The sequence below is a fragment of the Schistocerca serialis genome, chromosome 8, assembly GCF_023864345.2.
Source record: "Schistocerca serialis cubense isolate TAMUIC-IGC-003099 chromosome 8, iqSchSeri2.2, whole genome shotgun sequence".
NCBI classification, from domain to species: Eukaryota; Metazoa; Arthropoda; class Insecta; order Orthoptera; family Acrididae; genus Schistocerca; species Schistocerca serialis.
Window position 1 is genome coordinate 383,351,584 of NC_064645.1, and position 20,588 is coordinate 383,372,171.

The 20,588-nt window shown below is 39.9% G+C and overlaps 1 protein-coding gene across 1 annotated transcript in view; it reads left to right on the forward strand.

Moving 5' to 3' along the window:
- The first annotated feature begins 5,395 nt into the window (after positions 1-5,395).
- The window catches only part of LOC126417027 (neural-cadherin-like), a 198,283-nt gene continuing 183,090 nt past the window's right edge, over positions 5,396-20,588 (forward strand). The window contains exons 1-7 of the mRNA XM_050084917.1: positions 5,396-5,726; positions 12,219-12,452; positions 18,152-18,324; positions 18,419-18,568; positions 18,707-19,012; positions 19,093-19,366; positions 20,330-20,538. Of these exons, the coding sequence (XP_049940874.1) occupies positions 5,396-5,726; positions 12,219-12,452; positions 18,152-18,324; positions 18,419-18,568; positions 18,707-19,012; positions 19,093-19,366; positions 20,330-20,538 (1,677 nt within the window). The remainder of the gene's footprint in view (positions 5,727-12,218; positions 12,453-18,151; positions 18,325-18,418; positions 18,569-18,706; positions 19,013-19,092; positions 19,367-20,329; positions 20,539-20,588) is intronic.

Sequence of the window (20,588 nt, forward strand, 5' to 3'; positions counted from 1 at the left end):
TAGACGTAATATACCTTATAAAGAAGTTCAGAAACATACGCGTGCTTATCTTAAGAAACTAATGGTTAAATAAAGCAATACGAGAGAGTAAATAGTTATGGCAACATATTAATTACCCTTTGCTAAAATCATCACTGATTGTTCTTGTAATACATATTTTATCGAGGAATCACTTTCAAACTGCGGTAGTTAAGCGTCAAAAAATATTACAAAATTGTATCATTTATTAAAATCTTTCCCTAAAGGAAATGTAACAAACACTCGTGATATGTGCCGAAATAAGTTTCCTGAAATTCTTACTTTACATAAGAAGGCAGTTCGAGTTTATGCACGAGAATATTAAATAACTGAATTGTGAACTCACCATGCAGTGCGTCAATCCGATAAAGGAGACACGCCAAGATTCTCATAGTCGGAGCAGGCGCTGCAAATTTCGCGAGCAGCTGAAACCTCGTCCTTAGAGCTGATGCTGGCACTCGTATCATTATCTGTTTCACCAAAATTAACAATAATGTTTTCCAAAAATCCTCTCTCGCAAGCGTCTTGAATGATTTTTTTTTCGTGTGTAGAACTGCGGATCGCCACATATCTACTATAACTTCATTCAAAGCTTGGTGAAGCAATTTTAACTCCTTGCTTTGTGAGAAAGGTGGACGCGTGTTATTTCTCGCCACATTTCCTTTCACTTGAGCCCAAAGAAGATCAATGGCATCGTACGTGCAATGGTATTATGGCAAACGAATAGCTTTGTGACCAGCGACTCGAGCGATTTCGTCGACTGTGTGTACAAGAGTTTGTGGCTTGTTAAGCTTAACAAGCTTTTCTATTTGACATAGTCGGTGCTTTGTCCACTGAGTAGAACGATAAGGTGCATTATCTATCATTATAATAGACTCTGGAGGAATATTCGGAAGAAGTTTATCTGGAAACCATGAGATGTAATTCGCGGCATTCATTTCTTCATGGAAATTTCCCAACTTCTTCGAATTGAAAGCCCACAAAGCACCATTTATGAACCCTGCACTTGTTCCAGCGTGGCAAACAATTAATTTGCCACGTTTCCCGGTTGGTTGTCTTAGAACTGAAGAACTCGTGTCGTCAGTCCAAATGTGTGAAACACTGTGGTTTGTTTTAATCCAAGTCTCATCCGTAAATATGACTTTGTCAAAGACAATATTGCACATTTCTCTCAGGAAACTGCAGAGCAGAATTACTATGTCCGTCCTCTCCATTACAAATTTACGATTGTTGTATGTTTTATACCTGAAGCCTAAAGGAATCAGAACCGAAGAAAGCGACATCTTACCGCCGGTAAACAGCCCTGCCTCACGAAGAGGAACTATACTTTTTTCCTAGTTGGCAATTCACCTTTACAGTAATAATTGTAAATATGGTCTCGAATGGCACACTGATTACAATTGTCAATAGCTGTTACTCGCTTCGTACCCTTTCTGCGTTTACCTCGCGTGCTTAGCTTGAAGGCTTTGTCACCATTGTCAAGGCCTATATGTTTTGCCTTAGTCACGCGTTTCACTGTAGCAGTTCCAATACCAAGCGCATCGGCTGTTCATTGCACTACATTTGACACAGGGAGAATAGGTCCTTCATTACGCCCCTCACTTCCAAATTAATCCCGCACACGAACAACAAATTCCCTCACTTGTGAATGCAGGAATTGCCGTCCACCGCTAGCATTCGCGACCGTTAACTACACTGTCCAGCACCAAACTACGAGATCGTGTTTCTGCCCGACAATAGGGCTATGTATCGACGTCTTGCAGTGTGGTGATCCTTCTGCGACCAGCGACATGCTGTCACGTAGCATTTCAGCGGTCTTTTTTAATCGCGAGATGACACTTTAGGACATATCCATTATTGTGGTCACAGTAGTGACACTTTTACCAGCCTTGAGCCATTCAACTGCTCGTTCACGATCGTAAGCGGTCAAATGATGTCTTACAGGCTTGTTGTCTTTACCACCCGGAGTACTATACTACTCGGTTACCAAAACAACCTTCGTCGAATACCGTACTGCATGAACCGTCGAATGCATACAAAGCGCACAAGCTTCGCTGCAATTAACACGCTCCGCCCTCTACATTTCCATTTACTGTCGTTGGTCTGGCGTTCCGTAGCAATTGTATGTTGTCCTGTTATCAACTGGCAGTTGGTCCTTGGCGAGTGTCAGTTGTTTCTTTGCAGTTGTCAAACAGAATATATTTTAATATTAAATCATGAATATGGACATTAACCTAGAAGATTAGCATTACATCTACGAATCTTTCCTTCGTGACCTCTTTTCGCCAGCTAACAACCAATGCAATATTAATTTGTATACGAATCGATGTGAAACACAACGAAAAGAGACCTAAACAATCGTCCTGTAATTGAACTCAACAATGAACCAAACACTACTTTGTCAACTATGCTGCTAGCTTGCCTTCCATGTTTTGAAACTGCATGCAGTTCTGTGTGTGTGTGTGTGTGTGGCCAACAGTATTGAGTTTCGTTACTGCTGTGGAGGTGAGATTATTGTTGCACATATCAGGCGCTGGACCGCGATCCGCCGGATGGGAGACCGCACTGGCGCTTCACGGCTTTCGCTCAGGACGAGGCGGGCCAGGGACTGGTGGGGTACGCCGACGTCCACATCGCCGTCACAGATGTCAACGACAACGCGCCCGTCTTCCCGCAAGCGCTCTACTGGGGCTCCGTGACTGAGAACAGCTCATCCGGTGAGATGTAATCTACAAGGCAACAGAGGCGACATTGCCTAAATCGCTATCAGTTTGTTGATGTAATTAGTGGAAACAGAAGCGCAATGCATTCAGCAAATTAGTTTACTCATTTGTGACTCGCCTGTGACAGTTTTTAATTGTAGTAAATTAAATTCACCACTGCCTTTCTTAAATGCCACCACACCGGTTTTGGGAGACTGAAGTCGATTCACACTAGAAAATGAAACGAGACAGGCAAACGTCTACGTCATGAAATTGCGGAAAGGGAAAAGTGGCGTCGCTTGTTAACATCGGAAGTTAACCAACCTATTCTTGTCGCTCTCGCACACGTTAAAACACTGTAGTGTATTTTGTGCTTTTGTGTATTCTTCTTCCTTTATTGGCTGCTATACAATACCTTGAGAAAAAAAAAACTATGCAGTGTGCGGGTAACAACGTAACCTGATGAAACAATTTTCTCTGAAAACCTTTTTTGATAGTGAAAAGGTCAGCTCTATTCAAGGAGAAAAATGCATATCTTTAGAAATTATTTGTCATTTAGTTGGGGAACAAAATACAATAGATATGGTAAAAACGTTCAATGTATTGCCTTTCAATTTCAGTTCGAGCGATTTCAAAACTTCTAGAAAATAAATGTCAATTTTTTGGAGTGTTTTGATGTCTTATTTCCTATTATTTCGCATCTCAGCACCGTATAAAATTTACCATACAACCTTTGTCAGTGACATAGGTTTTGAATTCTGTTTTTTCCCTTAATAGACTCAATACTACTGCTGATTTCTTAATTCTGACAGGTTCTATTATCCGGACATTTTACATCACGGATGTAATTGTTTGTGATGTTCTGTTCCACTGTGAATCGACATTTAATCCTCCGTCTTCAGTAAACTATAATAGTCTCAAAATACTCAGATATGCTGGTGCCCAGCCAGTACAATTAGAGACTGGTTACCCATTCTATGCTATGTCGTTGTGATTCTCCACAGTGAAAAGCCTGAAAAGGGAGGGTTAACCTTGCGAAATCTTTAATAAAGGACACTGTGAAAGAGGCAATGCTTATTTACCGTAAAATGGAGTAACTATGGGATAGGGAGATAACATTGGGACAACGCTTCATTATCGGCTTTTGAAACGAGAGCAGACGCTAAGCCAGGTGCCAACATTTGGAAGCTATCGTGCCACTGCCGTCTGAGTAGATAGTTTTTGCTTTTCGCGCCGATTTTTCGACATTGGTTGTTTACCGGAAACTTTCATACATCAAGAGAAAACTGCGCATTTTACATTACTGACAGGTATTTACTTTGAGAATTACATCTTCTAACACCTCTTTTCTTTCCCTGTAATATTTTTACTTTGCATGCATTACTGTACAACGTCAAAACCGTAAAAAGTCAACACAGAGTGGCGCAACTTTGGGACTGTCCCAAAGTCAATCCATTTGCTGTAACAAGTACACCCACTTTGTTTTAGTATCACACTTGACCAGCCATTCCCAGCAATCCAAAACATGCTCTTGTAACACGACCAGGCAAGAATTCTACAGGGGCAGATGTATGAAACCTTGCAAGCAATGAGAATCAAAACTTCGTCGATTCGTCAAGCAGCACCAAAATTTTGGAATCGCAAAAACACATTACACTGCAAGATCCAAGAAAAACACTTCAGTGCTGTTGGTAGAGCTCACGTCTTTACATATGAGGAGCTGCGATATGTGACGCACATCGTTGCTGTATCGAATTATGGATTTCCTGCCAATGCCGTCAGTCTGCAGTATATTGTCAAGCCCTTCTAATATTTGGACTGCAGTGGGAAAAAGGAAGTGAGATTCACCTGGAAAGGATTGGACAGAAGGAATCATGCAAAGACACAAATCAGTGTTGACCCAGAGAACTTTGGAAAAAATTTCACGCTCAAGAGCAGCAATAGATGAAGATATTGACTGCAAAGAGGGAAGCTAAGTACCCTGAGAGCATACAAAATTCATCTAAGGCATGCATGCCAATAATGCGTGTGTGCAGCAGGGAATATTGTGCCACCTTATGTCAACTGTAAAACAGAGAAAATAGGGACAACTTGGACTGAAAGTGATCTCTCCGGTGCCCATTGCAATCAAACCAAGTTACGGTGGTTTGGTGGACACACTTTTGACAACTGGTTCACATAATTAATGTTGCCTATTTTGAAGAGCCAGGAAGAATCAAAGGGTGTTATTGGTAACAACCTTTGTTCCCACATTAATTTAAAGGTACTAAAACTGTTCCAGAAAGGCAACATAAAATTCCTAGCACTTTCTCCAAATTCTGCACATGTCCTGCAGCCACTGGATGTGGCATACTTATACTGAATGAAAGTTGCCTGGAGATAAATGCTAAAGACTGCGAGAAGATGGCCACTGGAAGTCACTGTACATCTGTAGCCAAGGAACAGTTTCCCACACAGCCAAAGAAAATGTGGATCATTTGTACAATGGTCCAGGCAACTTGACTGCTGGATTCCCCAAGGCAGAAATTTATCCTACTGACACACAAATGGCCCTCTAATGGTTGCTTTCACAGAGCCTGGACATATCCATTTCTTCCCTCATAGGAGATAGTTTCTTACAACAGCTTGCAAAGAAACAGGAGGAAACAACCAAAGGTAATCACCAAACAGTGACAATGAAGAGACTGAAAGCCCCTCCCCCCAATCCCTTCCCAGAAGAGAATCTTTTGGCAGAGGAACTCGAAACTGAAGCACCATTCCAACATCAGCCACTGCCATTAGATCATACAGAAGCTCAAAATAGTGTATCAGGGAAGAAGACACCAAGCAGTAGTACTCATGGTGGCCACATTATCTCATCATTACAAGACAGTGAAAACAGCATAAATATAAATGATGAATTCAGTGATTTTAGCAGTGAATGCATACTCACAATGTTGCACCCACAACGTGAATGTAGCCTCCAAAGTCTGGCTGTGGGACTGTATCTTCTGGTATATTATGAACGTGAGCTTTATCAAAGACAGATAACTAATAAGGGAACCTCCCCATCGCACCCCCCTCAGATTTAGTTATAAGTTGGCACAGTGGATAGGCCTTGAAAAACTGAACACAGATCACTCGAGGAAACAGGAAGAAGTTGTGTGGAACTATGAAAAAAATAAGCAAAATATACAAACTGAGTAGTCTATGCGCAAGATAGGCAACATCAAGAATAGCACGAGCAAAGGAACGCCATGGTCCCGTGGTTAGCGTGAGCAGCTGCGGAATGAGAGGTCGTTGGTTCAAGTCTTACCTCGAGTGAAATGTTTAATTTTTTGTTTTCAGACAATTATTTTGCAAAGCTGCACAGGTACACAGAGCAGTATTGTTTACGTGATCGTGTGTCAATTATCAAAGTTCAGGCACTCACACATAATCAACTTCGCTCTCCAAAATTCCAGGACATGTTCAAATTTGCTTGGACATATGCTGGATTTGACGGTCTACACATGGAAAAATTTGAAAACTTTAAAAACATATGTTTTGACAGAGCACAGGGAAAACTGTGCGACTATCAAACTGTTGCATTCATTTGTTGCAGTATATGTGACAAACTCTTATGTTTTCATCACTTTTTTGGGAGTGATTATCACATCCACAAGAAAACCTAAAGCGGGCAAGGTAGAAGAATCTTTTTACCCATTCGCGAAGTGTACAAGTTAGGTGGGCCGATAACATACTCCTGTCATGTGACGCACATGCAGTCACCAGTGTCGTATAGAATGTATCAGACATGTTTTCCTGTGGAGGAATCGGTTGACCTATGACCTTGCGATCAAATGTTTTCGGTTCCCATTGGAGAGGCACGTCTTTTCGTCTACTAATCGCACGGTTTTTCGGTGCGGTCGAAAAACACAGACACTAAACTTATTACAGTGAACAGAGACGTCAGTGAATGAACGGACAGATCATAACTTTGAAAAAATAAAGAAAGTAAAATTTCACTCGAGGGAATACTTGAACCAAGGACCTCTCGTTCTGCAGCTGCTCACGCTAACCACGTGTCCACGGCGCTCCTCAGCTCAGACTGTTCTTGGTGTTGCCTATCTTTCGCATGGACTACTCAGTTAGTATATTTTGCTTATTTTTTTCGTAGTTCCACACAACTTCTTCCTGTTTTCTCGATTGATCTGTGTTCAGTTTTCAAGGCCTATCCACTGTGCCAGCTTATAACTAAATCTGAGGTGGGTGCGATGGGGAGGTTCCCTTGTAAGATGGGAGAGAATGGTGATATACTAACCACTGCCGTGAAGGAGTTTGGGGTGTTTTGGAATGGCCAACTAAACTTGATGAAATTTGCTGCTTAGATTTAATAGTACAGCTGACCAGGCCACCCAAACAACTTGGTTTTTGAGGCATAAAAAGTGTGTCTGAGCTTCTGATTTACATTGAACTCTTCAGTTTTTGCAGGAATTTGAGTTTGGGGTGTAAACCTCATTATTATCAAAATTAAACTCACTTTTGTATTGTTGTAAGATGTTTATCTATAAATTTTATGCTGATTAGCCACAATAAATAGTTGTAATAAATTTACCATAGCATACACTATTCTTTTCAGGTATTCATGATTCAATGATTAATGTGTAACAATGTGAAAAACTGATTTGTCTTAGTATTTCAAAGAGAAGAGGTGCTTTCTCGATGTTACTGGGGTCAAATAGGGACACTCATTTTTAGCAGTTATAAAAATATCAATGCCCATGAAGTAGAACGACGTACATGTTTGGAAAACGGAAGGTCAACTTTATATCGAAACAAAGTCTTCATGTATTCACAAAAAAACTGCAATACATTTCCATAGTTACTCCATGTTACAGTACCCTACTTACAGTTAATATTGTTTATTATTTAGTCACAGGGAAACTTAGTGATCAAATTACTGCAATGCAATAGTGACCATTTGCAAATAAATATCACTATTCCGCTTGTTAAAGCATGATAAAATTTCAGTTTCAATTACATGAAACATTAAGCACTTTGTACCTCTGTCTCTGTAGGTGTTGTGCAAGGGATAAATCCCATTTAACTTATTGCCGTGTTATTGAAGGGAGGTACAACTTACTCCCTGTGCACCAGTATTTTCCAGGCAAGAACTTATGCTATTTAGAAATTCCTTCCTCTAGTCTCTTCATACCCTTCTAGAAACACTAAAGAACAATTGCACACAGTGTAGCCTGTGTGCTACTACAATGGTCAAGATATTGACGAAAGGCCAGCTGTTAGACCTCTAAGGATTTGTGCATTTTCAACAAACTTAATACTGACAATAATGTGGTCTGGAGGCAAATAGTGTGGCACTATCTTTTTTCCTTTCTCCTCCCATATCTGTTTCATAAAGCCAATGAGAGGAAACATATTTTCAGTGCTGAAATTGAAACCACTTGAAATTTCTTACAGAATAGTTGTCAGTATGTTGTACATTTATATTTTAAGAATCACTGTATAATGCTTGGCAGAGGGCAATTTTTATTGTACAAAATAGGGTATTCTTCCCATTTCATTCATAGATGCAATCTGAGAAGAATGGCATCTCATACACCTCTGTGAAAGCTGTTATTGGCCTATTTCCATCCTCACAATCGCTGTGGGACTGATTAATAGGAGTCTGAAGAATATTCATAGTTTCTACACTGAAATGCAATATTTGGACTTTTCTGATCAGGTTGCTGTGAAATATTTCTTACAGTATAAACATTTCTATTACACAATTTTTACCAATCAAACAAGCCTATTTTTCATTTTCACACTTCTTAGTGTACACTCTTCGTTTATTATTAGTGCAATTTGATATGAATCCCATGCAACTAATCAATACTGAGATATGAGATGCGCAAGTGTTCTGCATGCTGTTTCTTGTGTAAACTACATGCAGTTTCCCAGTATTCCACCAATGAATGGAAGCCTACCATTTGCTTTATTTACAATCAAGCAAATGTTATCATTCCAATTCATATCTGTACACATTGTTGCTCCAAAGTGATTGTATGAATGATTGTATGACACAACAATGCTGCAGTCAAAATTACGTTATATATTTATGTTCTTTTTTTAAATTCTACAGTTTTTTTACATTTTTGCCAGTCTTTACACCATACTCGCTATACTGTCAAGATCTAGCTGGAATATACTGCAGTATTTGACAGGTCAAATATCCTCAGAGATAATGACTTTATCTGTGAAAAGTCTGAGATAGCAATTACTACCATCCACTACCTCATTTGTGTGTAACATGTACAATACTACAGGGCTATTACAAATGATTGAAGCGATTTCATAAATTTGCTGTAGCTCCATTCATTGACATATGGTCACGACACACTACAGATACGTAGAAAAACTCATAAAGTTTTGTTCGGCTGAAGCCGCACTTCAGGTTTCTGCCGCCAGAGCATTCGAGAGCGCAGTGAGACAAAATGGCGACAGGAGCCGAGAAAGCGTATATCGTGCTTGAAATGCACTTACATCAGTCAGTCATAACAGTGCAACGACACTTCAGGACAAAGTTCAACAAAGATCCACCACCTGCTAACTCCATTCGGCGATGGTATGCGGAGTTTAAAGCTTCTGGATGCCTCTGTAAGGGGAAATCAACGGGTCGGCCTGCAGTGAGCGAAGAAATGGTTGAACGCGTGCGGGCAAGTTTCACGCGCAGCCCGCGGAAGTCGACGAATAAAGCAAGCAGGGAGCTAAACGTACCACAGCCGACGGTTTGGAAAATCTTGCGGAAAAGGCTAAAGCAGAAGCCTTACTGTTTACAATTGCTACAAGCCCTGACACCCGATGACAAAGTCAAATGCTTTGAATTTTCGGCGCGGTTGCAACAGCTCATGGAAGAGGATGCGTTCAGTGCGAAACTTGTTTTCAGTGATGAAGCAACATTTTTTCTTAATGGTGAAGTGAACAGATAGAATGTGCAAATCTGGGCGGTAGAGAATCCTCACGCATTCGTGCAGCAAATTCGCAATTCACCAAAAGTTAACGTGTTTTGTGCAATCACACGGTTTAATGTTTACGGCCCCTTTTTCTTCTGCGAAAAAAGCGTTACAGGACACGTGTATCTGGACATGCTGGAAAATTGGCTCATGCCACAACTGGAGACCGACAGCGCCGACTTCATCTTTCAACAGGATGGTGCTCCACCGCACTTCCATCATGATGTTCGGCATTTCTTAAACAGGAGATTGGAAAACCGATGGATCGGTCGTGGTGGAGATCATGATCAGCAATTCATGTCATGGCCTCCAAGCTCTCCCGACTTAACCCCATGTGATTTCTTTCTGTGGGGTTATGTGAAAGATTCAGTGTTTAAACCTCCTCTACCAAGAAACGTGCCAGAACTGCGAGCTCGCATCAACGATGCTTTCGAACTCATTGATGGGGACATGCTGCGCCAAGTGTGGGAGGAACTTGATTATCGGCTTGATGTCTGCCGAATCACTAAAGGGGCACATATCGAACATTTGTGAATGCCTAAAAAAACTTTTTGAGTTTTTGTATGTGTGTGCAAAGCATTGTGAAAATATCTCAAATAATAAAGTTATTGTAGAGCTGTGAAATCGCTTCAATCATTTGTAATAACCCTGCAGTTCTGTTACACTTCCTAGGCACACAAGGCAGTGTAGGAAATTTTCCATACAGGATGACATGTTATATCCTGGCTGACAAGAAATTTTCAATCTAGTCACAACTTGTGTTACATCTTAGGAATATATTTTCTATGGTGGCCATTGATGAATCAGAAGTTTAGAAACAATTTGCTTATCTATATCCATGGCAAAAAGTATATCATGTAAGAAGAGGGTAAGTTAAGTCTTGTGTGATCATGCCGATTTATGTCAAGAAGGTTATTTTATTCCTGACAATTTGTTAGAAGTATGTCATATTATTCTACTACAGATAGATGAGAGTCATATAGGGCTGTAGTTCTGGGGCCATTGAGACTGGAAGGGGAAGAAACTTTAACATATACTACCATGTAAAGCACACTTTGCAGTGCACTTCACAGTGGCTTGTAGAGTAGGTATGTGCTTCAATTACTTCCTTTTTTGTAGATGAGTGTGATCCATCCCCATTTTCATTGCTTTGTAACTACTGTATAGCAGACACTGTTTCCAAGTAAGTTTCCTCATGTTGTCTGTATACCTGCCATCTTTCATTATTCTGTTAGAGCTGGAATGGCTATTTGTTTTGAGCTGCTGTTCTCCTTTATGTTCAATGTGTTAATTAAATTAATCTAGCACATTCATGGAAAATGATATAATATGATCCTTATCCATTTTACTAGACATGCTTATTTTCCTTGTCTTTTGTACCTTTGTGTCCATTGTTGTTGCAACTGTGTAATGATCACTGATCTCTGTCTCTGAGTGAAGAGGTCTTGTCTGTATGTTGTCAACAAGTCTAGTGAAAGCTTTCATAAATATTTTGCAATAATGTTAGTGTCAACTAACATTTGTGAAGTTGAAGTGCTAATTACTACTTATGAAGTTGTTATTTCAATTGAGTCATTAGAAACTGATAAATCATTGTATAATAGGAACCAACAGGCAGTGCAGTTTTTAATACACTGACTCCATATTGGGGAGGATGGAATTTGCTATTCCCAGCCATCCTGATTTAGGTTTTTCTGTGGTTTTCCTAAATCCCTTTAGGCAGCTATCAGCATGGTTCCTTAAGCAGGGCCACAGCCAACCACCTGTTCTATCCTCATAAATCTTATATTGTGTGTGTATGTTTATTTGAGCTATTTGTTTTCATTGTGTTGTGATGCCAAGTACTATGCCATTGTGAGAATATCCATGGATGAATGAATAAATAAATAAATTGCTATTGCTACAACTTTGGTATTTTTTCAGTACCTTTTGGAATGAAGTTTATGGTGACAGAATAAACTGGAGTGTAGCCCAAGCTCTAGCTTCACTAGAAGATGATACCTTGGTTGATGTAATGTCAGGAGAAGCTCACCTACAGTTTCCTGAAAATTTTAAATTGTAACTCAGAAGACAGTCGATGATCTCAAGTAACATATATGTCGTATAACTTCACGTTATAATTCCAATTGTATATCATGTACTAGAAAATTATATTTATTGATATGGTGAACGTCTTGTGCAGTTTTGGTACTCCACACACTTTGTGCATTTCATTTTGTGCTTTCCATGGTTTAATTCACTTTATGAGGCACTACAATTACTTCATCTGTTTATATGGAACAACATCTGCATGGTGCTGTCTCATAGAGTGCTTACAAACAGCCAGGGAGGGATGTTCTTTAGTTCTCGTCACACCTCATGGTGATCACTAGCAATGTTACTCCAGACAACACGCAAAAGAAATGGCTGTGCCCATGTTCTAGACTCTAAGCTTTAAGGCTTCTCCATATCAGTCTTCACTATCTCTTCGTAAACTTTGTGAACAATTAATGTAGGCCTAATACTATATAATTTTGGTGTGCAGGGGAGATAGTAGCCAACTTGACAGCTACTGATAATGATGATCCAGATGAAGAAACTAATGCAAAGATAACATACACTATTGAGAAGAACGTCATTGAAGAAGACAGTGGAAAACCAATATTTGAGATTGATCCTGACACTGGTTTCATCAGGACAGCCATATGCTGCCTTGATCGTGAACGCACTGCTGAGTACTCGATTCAGGTTGTAGCTGTGGATGGTGGAGGACTGAAAGGTAAGGGTCCCTCTCATTCCTCCCCCGCCTTCCACTAACTGCCCTCGTCCATCCTTTTTTTTTCATATACTTGCCCTAAGAGTAACAACTCAATGACATTCACTCCCCTTTACCCCTGTCTTCTCCCACCTTTTTCCTTCACATCTTTTAGCAGCATTGTTATAAGTCTTTTGCACTTGTTCCCTCCTAGTACAAATCTGCTCTTATGTCAGTTCATAAAAATTGAAGCACATAATGTAAAAATAATTTGGGAAATCAGCCTGTGAGTACTGAAGTGTATTTACATATGTAATCAAAGCACTAGCATAACTTAATTTTAGAAGCCACTTATTGAAATAGTTTATTGTTCACCATTTCATGCCAGACGGAGTCACAGGCTGCCCAGTAAATAAAATGCACAAACAGTTAATTTAAATTAACTCTCTTTACATGGAGACATAATCCCCCATAACATGTGTCAAGAGGATGACTAAAAGCAGCTTGTTACGCGATAGAACACCCAATCCTGCGGTGCCAAGCCAGAACGAGGTGAAGTAGCGGGAGCTCGCCGTGGCGGGTGCAATAGCTGCAGGAGTGGCCACTGGGCATAGCCATGCAGCAATTCCACTGGGGAACAGGTGCAGCATGGCTGGGAGCGCTATGAAGCAAGGAAAGGCCATAGCACATGCTTGCAAGAGTGCGTGACGCAACTTGCTGATCTGCGATTTAAATGTACATGCAAAGCATTCAGCCTCGCCATTTGACTGGGGGTGAAACGGGACTGAGGTCAGATGGCGAATGTCATTAGCAGCACAGAATGCTTCAAACTCGGAGGTCACAAATTAGGGGCCATTGTCAGAGTGTCAGAGACAGTAACTTCAGGACGTCCCTCAATGCAAAAAAATAGAGATCAAAGCCTGAATAGTAATGTCAGATGCAGTAGAAGACATAGTTACATCAAAAGGAAAGTTGTTGTATGCATCAATAACTATCAACCAGCGGGTGTCCCAGAAAGGAACCACAAAATTAATATGAACACACTGCCAAGGTGCAGTAGGAGTCAGCCACGGAAAGGATCGCTGGTGGGGAGCAGATTGATGCTCCACACAAGAGCGACGATTAGTAAGCAAATTCTCAATTTGTTTATCAATGCCAACCCAAGTGCAGTGACAATGCGATAATTGCTTCATGTGCACTATACCCCAATGACCAGCGTGCAGCAGTCAGAGGATTTCCAATTGCAACAAATGAGGTACAACCACACAAGACTGATCATTGTCAGTTCACAACAAGATAACACCATGTTGTACAGACAAGTGGTGACATTGCGCAAAGTAATGTCGAACAAGTGGATCACGAATCTGCATAGCAGATGGAGGCCATTGAGTATGAATATATTGCAAAAGAATCTGCAAAGAAGCATCAGCGACTGTCGTGGAAGCAATGTGATGAAAATCCACTGGAAAACCATCAACTAATTCCTTATCTTGCGATCAATAAACATGCAGGACAATTTGGAAGAATCGAACACTTTGTCAGGACCAATAGGCAGACTAGACAAAGCATCAGCATTGCTATGATGGCTGTAGACCAAAACAAAATTTTGTAATTGTAGTTAGACAAAAACAAAGACCAACGTTGCAACTTTTGTGCAGTATGGGCCGGAACTGGCTTTGACGGGTGAAATAACAAAATAACAACGTCAAAGGCTTATGGTTGGTGACCAAATAGAACTTGCAACCATACAAAAAAATCATGAAACTTTGTCACTCCATATACAATAGTTAAAGCTTGTTTCTTGATTTGAGAATAGTTTTGCTGGGCAGAATTGAGCAACTTAGATGCAAAAGTGATCAGGCGATCGACAGAATTAATACAGTGCAACAGAACCGCTCCGATGCCATGAGAAGATGCATTGACTGCCAAAACAACAAAGCAGATTTGAGCTTGTGGAAAGCAGTGTCACATCCAAAGACCAAACAAAAGGCACATTCTTATGCCGAAGGCAGTGCAAAGATGCTGCAATCTGCGCTGCATTTGGGATAAACCGAATATAATATGTAATTTTGCCCAACACAGACTGAAGTTCTTTCAAGTTCCTGGGTGCTGGCAAGTCTCTAATTGCACGGAGATGTGATGCCTAGGGGTGGATGCCCTGTGCATTAACCATATGTGCTAAATACTGAATCTCAGTCTGAAAAAGTTTGCACTTGTCCCTGTTACACTTGAGTCCTGCCTGCAAAAGTACAGTAAATAGGGCACACAAATTCTGCAAATGTTTGTCAGGGGTTTGACCTGACACAACTGTATCGTCCAGATAATTTGAGCAACCAGGGACAGTGGCACACAACTGCTGCAAGTAAGACTGAAAAATAGCAGAAGTTGAAGCACAACTGAATGGGAGATGGTGAAACGTGAACAAGCGAAGGTGGGCGTTGATCACAAAATAGCACTGCAACTGTTCGTCGAGCAGAATTTTAAAGTATGCGTCCCACAAGTCAATCATAGGAAAGAATTTTCCCGCACCCAGCGTATCAAAAATGTCTTCAGGACGCGGTAAGGCAAACATATCTACCACTGTCTGGGAATTTACTGTAGATTTAAAGTCAGCACAAATACGGAGATGACTGTTTCGTTTCTTCATATACACGATATGCGAAGCCCACGGCGAAGCAGAACAGGTTCAATGACACCACTGTCTTGCAAATGCTTAAGTTCAGCAGCTACGGTGTTGCACAGTGTGTGTGGTACTGGGCGTGCATGTCAGAAAATAGGTATGGCATTGTCTCTAACTACAACATGCGCTGCAAAGGCTGCGGTACAACCAAGGCCATCAGAAAAGAGTTCAGCAAAATCATCACATAGTGTGGCAACACTGTCTGCATGGTCACTAGCGTGGATGCAAAGTACATTGTCCTGAATTGTGAGGCCAAAAAATTCAAATGCGTCCATGCCAAAAATGTTTGGAGAATCACCAGAGCTGAGCACATGAAAAGACACAGTTTTCATTGTCACACTATACGCGGCTTGCAAACTACACACGCTGAGCACCGAGACTTCCTTTCCAGTAAATGTAGTCAGCGTGGAATGCAAACAACGAGGTGGGGGCGAACCAAGCAAGTCATACGTTGCTTTTTCAGTAAAGAAACTGACGCACCAGTGTCCAGCTGCATGCAAACAGGATGTCCACAAACGTTCAAAGTCACAAAAAGTTTCCTCGCATCGCGCTGAATATGAGAGGAAGTGTCTGGCAAAACTTTATTCACACGATGATCTGTAGAAGCACGTGAAGCAGAAGGCTTTGAATAAATGGCATTAACGTCCATAGGCTGATGTGAATCATGATCAACGCGGTTTCCGTTGCGGTGACGCCCACGTGAGTTACACAAACGGGAGACAAGTTGTGAATTAGAGTTTCTCTTACTACATACAGCTTGCACATGTCCTTTCTTATTACACAAATAACCCTGTGCTTGACAGAATTGGCAACTGTCCCATGGGTGACCACAAAAACAGTTCGGACATGATTTCAGTTTCTTAGTGGGTGCCTGGTTTGAAACTTGTTTACGTGCGCGCAAGCAGCACGGCATGGCTTACTGTGCTGGGGCAGGGTGGAAGGGCACATGTTGTGCCGCACTAACAGTACACTTACCCAGGGGTCACATCAAATGTGGAAGTAGCCATGTCTAATGTCTCTTTTCTGTCTAGCAAGTCCACTACTTCCTGCAAAGACGGGGTTTTAAATTTTAGGATTTGTTCACGGATGCGGTGATCCACCACATTCTGCGCAATAGTGTCTCTAATCATTATATCCTCATACGAGTGTCCACATGATCAATTAAAGTCACAATCAGATGTTAGTCCCTGAAGGTCCACTAACCAAGATTTATTGGACTGAGTAGGGCCACGCCGGAGACGAAAGAATTTGTAGCGTGCAGCTACCACATTTACACTGTCACGGAAGTGGGAGTTCAAAGCATCAATCACTTCATCGTAAGTTTCAGTTTCTGGGCGGTGGTGGGAAACAATTTTACAAATACATGGTGTAACACAACATCTGCATTGGCAATGAAGAAAGCAAGCCACTCTGTACCTGGTACGTTGTATGCTGTGAAGTGTGCCTTGAGCTGGGCTATGTATTCTGACTAGCGTTCAATGTCCGGATTGAAGGCACAAAATTGCGGCGCCGGAGGATTCGTTGGTGGTGGTACAGACAGAGACATCGGAGGCACCGAAGTAGCTGCAGTTTGGTGTGTAACCAGTCCATTTATGGCAGCAAGCAGCTATGTCATTTGCTGAGCGTGAAAACATACAAGATCGGACAGCAAAGCCTGTTCCCATGGCAAAGCCATGGTTTAAACAAAAGAAAACCTTATAGTGAATGGTGGAAGCAGTCAGACGCACCAGAGGAAAAATAATCCCATCCTTGTTGCCAAGCTTTTGTGTCCCGCCTGGAAGGCAGCACATGGGTCTGCTCCTGTAAACTGAAGGGTGGGCCAAACGGAGGAAGCGAGTAGGAGCAGGTGAGGTAAAAATCTCGGTACTGTGTATAGGTTGAAGTGGTTGTACTATATCACAACAATGTAACTTGAATACATAAACTGTTACCTAACTTTGGCTGATATGTAAGTAGGTGCAAAGCCAGATGTAAATGGGCAGAATCTGGAGGGGCGCTCATAGAGCTGCACAGTGCCAGCTAGAGGGCACTGTCATTGGTGTCGGTGCCGTAGTGCCAACCTAAGAACTTTTACCTACGCCGTGGCATCGTAGCAATTGATACCACGGAGCATTATAAAAAATAAACAAATACGCTGTGATGCAAATTTCATAAATATCTCAGATAAGGGCCATGGCAAATAATGAAATGACATGTAATCATTGACCACCAATTTCACTATGTGCTTGCTTACATTGGTGCCAAGTGCTGTACCTGCTAAACAAGCAAATACAGTTGCATTAGAATGGTTTAAATAATAAATGGATTGTGATTTACACGACCACAATAAAAGATCTCAAAGTAGGCTTTATTTTCTTGTGGTTCCATTTCTGTTGCAGAGGTCATTAACAAACTGAAGCAAAACATTAAACAAGGAATTGATTATCCCTATAAAATTTAAAGAAAATTAAATAAGTATCTAACTATTCAGCCCCCCTCTCCCCTCCCCATACCCCCATAAATTAACTGATTATCTGGATGCAAGGACTGAAGATTCTATTAATCATATAACAAGTGGTAATGCTTATTGTAAATGAATTAAATGTGCTGAAATGATTGGGTGAGTCGCTTTCTGCAGCAGCTTCATTCCCCCAGAGATGCTATTCCCAATGATAATTTGGGAATATATAGCAAATCAACAGATCTATAATAACAAAATTCTTTTAACATAATTTACCATATGCCTCATCTGGAACTAAAATTTTATAAACTTTGAGTCTAGTGGTCTAACACAACTTGCAGGGACAATTAGAGAAATCAGTTTTATCCCTAGAAATATCAGTTTTATCCGAAGAAATCAAATAGTGTCAAGCATATTATACAATAAAGCGAACACTTGTTTTTGTAATACCCCGTGCTTATCAGAATCAAATGAATTCACCTGCTCAGTAATGTTAAGTGATATTAAGTTTTCATATAATATTGACAAATATCATATTTCAATTTCAATATGATTGTCACTGTCAATGTAGCTGCCAGTAATTAATGTGATGTTTTCCAACAGGCACAGGTACAGTTTCCATCTTGGTCAAAGATGTCAATGACATGCCACCAGAATTTACAAAGGCAGAATGGATTACTGAAGTTGACGAAACAGAAGGATTAACTGTGCCAGAAGACACAATTCTAACTGTTACTGTTCATGATCAGGATGAAGTAAGCTCTTTGCAATACAAGGTATTAATCACTACATGTGTTCTCTGTCATACTATTCATAACATACAGATATAGACACCAGACATTAAAGTCATGGTAGTGAATCATTTCTCAGGTTGTTGAGAATAGTGGCTATGGCTCTGACAAATTTGTACTGATTCCAAATTTTGATGGAAGCGCAGCACTGAAAGCCATTAAGCCATTAGACTATGAAGAAGGGAAATATAATAATTATTTTAGGTTCAAAATACAAGTTACTGACAAGGTATGTATTTAAACTGTACATTAAGAACTTTATTATTTCCCTTTTCCTCTCTTGAGTTTTGTAACGTAGTATAAGGTACATAACTTTGGCATTACATAACAAGTTTGTACTTTCTATAAGCACCTTGTTTGTTTTAAGGACACAAATAATGATACTGATGAGTATCATACCAGATATTCGTGGGTTGTGATAAAATTACGAGATATAAATGACAATCAACCAACATTTGAGAACAGTATACGTGAAGTTTCTGTTGAAGAGAACACAGAAGTCAATACATCTTTAGCTAGATTTAGGGCAACAGATGCTGATAAAGGAGGGAAAAGTAAAGTTAATTACCAGATTCAGCGCTCCTCTGATACCAGGAAACACTTCCGGATAGACCAACAGGGGACAGTCTATCTACAACGTAACCTTGATAGAGAAACAGTGCCTAGACATGAGGTAAAATATCAACTATAATTTTTCTGCATATTTTTGTTATCCTTTCAGAACCTGAATTAAACTGCACTTTAATTGTACAGGTACAAATTTTGGCAGTTGATGATGGATTTCCACCAAAAACGTCAACAGCAACCTTGATTATACTAGTTAAAGATATAAATGACAATGCCCCTGCATTCCAGCACAATTACCAGCCTGTTGTACAAGAAAATGCTTCTCCAGGAATCATTTTAGAAATTTTTGCAAGTGATGAAGATGACAGTCATATTGGAAATGGGCCACCTTTCACTTTTCAAATGGCAGATGATGCAGATGATGCTATAAAATCCTCATTTCTCATTGAAAATATTCACAGTAAGTTAACACAGTTTTTTTATTTTTACAAATGTATTCCAACTAAAAATTTAGTTCATTCATAAGTAGGTTAATAATATTACAAAATTTGGATAATTTTAGCAGTTCTAAGATGAGCAGAAGAAAAAAAATAAAAATGAATACATGTAGTATTAGAAAATACTTTACTAACACTCTCATCAAATATAACATGTTCAGTAGATAAGTGGAACATTGAAACATGCATACTTAAGACTAGAAAATTATGAACATTGCTTTAAGACTGCAAAGAAACAAAGAGAATCTCTGTGGATACCTCTTGGTCTTATAGAAATGCTGAAATGCTATTTTGTTATTGTTTATCTTAAGATGTAGGTCCCTTAATCTGCCTGTTAAAGCTGGCAACAGTAAAGTTGATCGGAACTGATTAAAATCCAGTGCAAAGAATTGGGTAATATTTAGTGTGGGACATGAAACTCAACGAAACATGAAAATAATCATAAAAAGAATGAGAAAATGTATGTGCAAACTAAGCATTTCAGAAATACAGTGTGAGAATGAATGACTGTCTGTAGTAAAAAGGCATCCCCATCTAAAGTATTCGATACTGAACTTGACAAATAAACCGATGCATTCAGCACGCTGAAAAAACGGTCATAGTACAACAAGAGAACTTGTTAAAAACATGTCCAGACTGAGTCAATTTGTGTAATTTGTGTATCTTTTGTGTAATTTGTACAACTATTGATACCACTTTCATATAAAATGCACAAAGATGGAAATAAGTATTCAACTGGCATGAATTATTTTTCCTTATGCTTCCACATGTCTTCTTTTTTTATCATGGTTTGTTCTAATAGCATCTTTCTTTTCTTTTTATACATTTCTCTACACTGTTGTATCACCAGTATATTTGATGAAAGTTTAACTACATGCAATATCTATCAAATTCTGTGCCAGGTTTATAGTTAATTTTTTTTACAGGTGGTGCTAATGGAAATGGCTCAGCTGTTGTATCATCTCTGCTGTCATTTGACAGAGAATCACAAAAGAAATATCTAATTCCTGTAGTCATTAAGGACTCAGGTAATCCTGTAATGTCTGGAACATCGACTCTCACTATCACAGTTGGTGATGAGAATGATAATTCCATGGCTCCTGGAAACAAAGAGATAGTTGTTTATAATTATATGGTAAGCTTTCTCTTATTTTATTTTATTTTATTTTTTTATTAGTGCTGTAG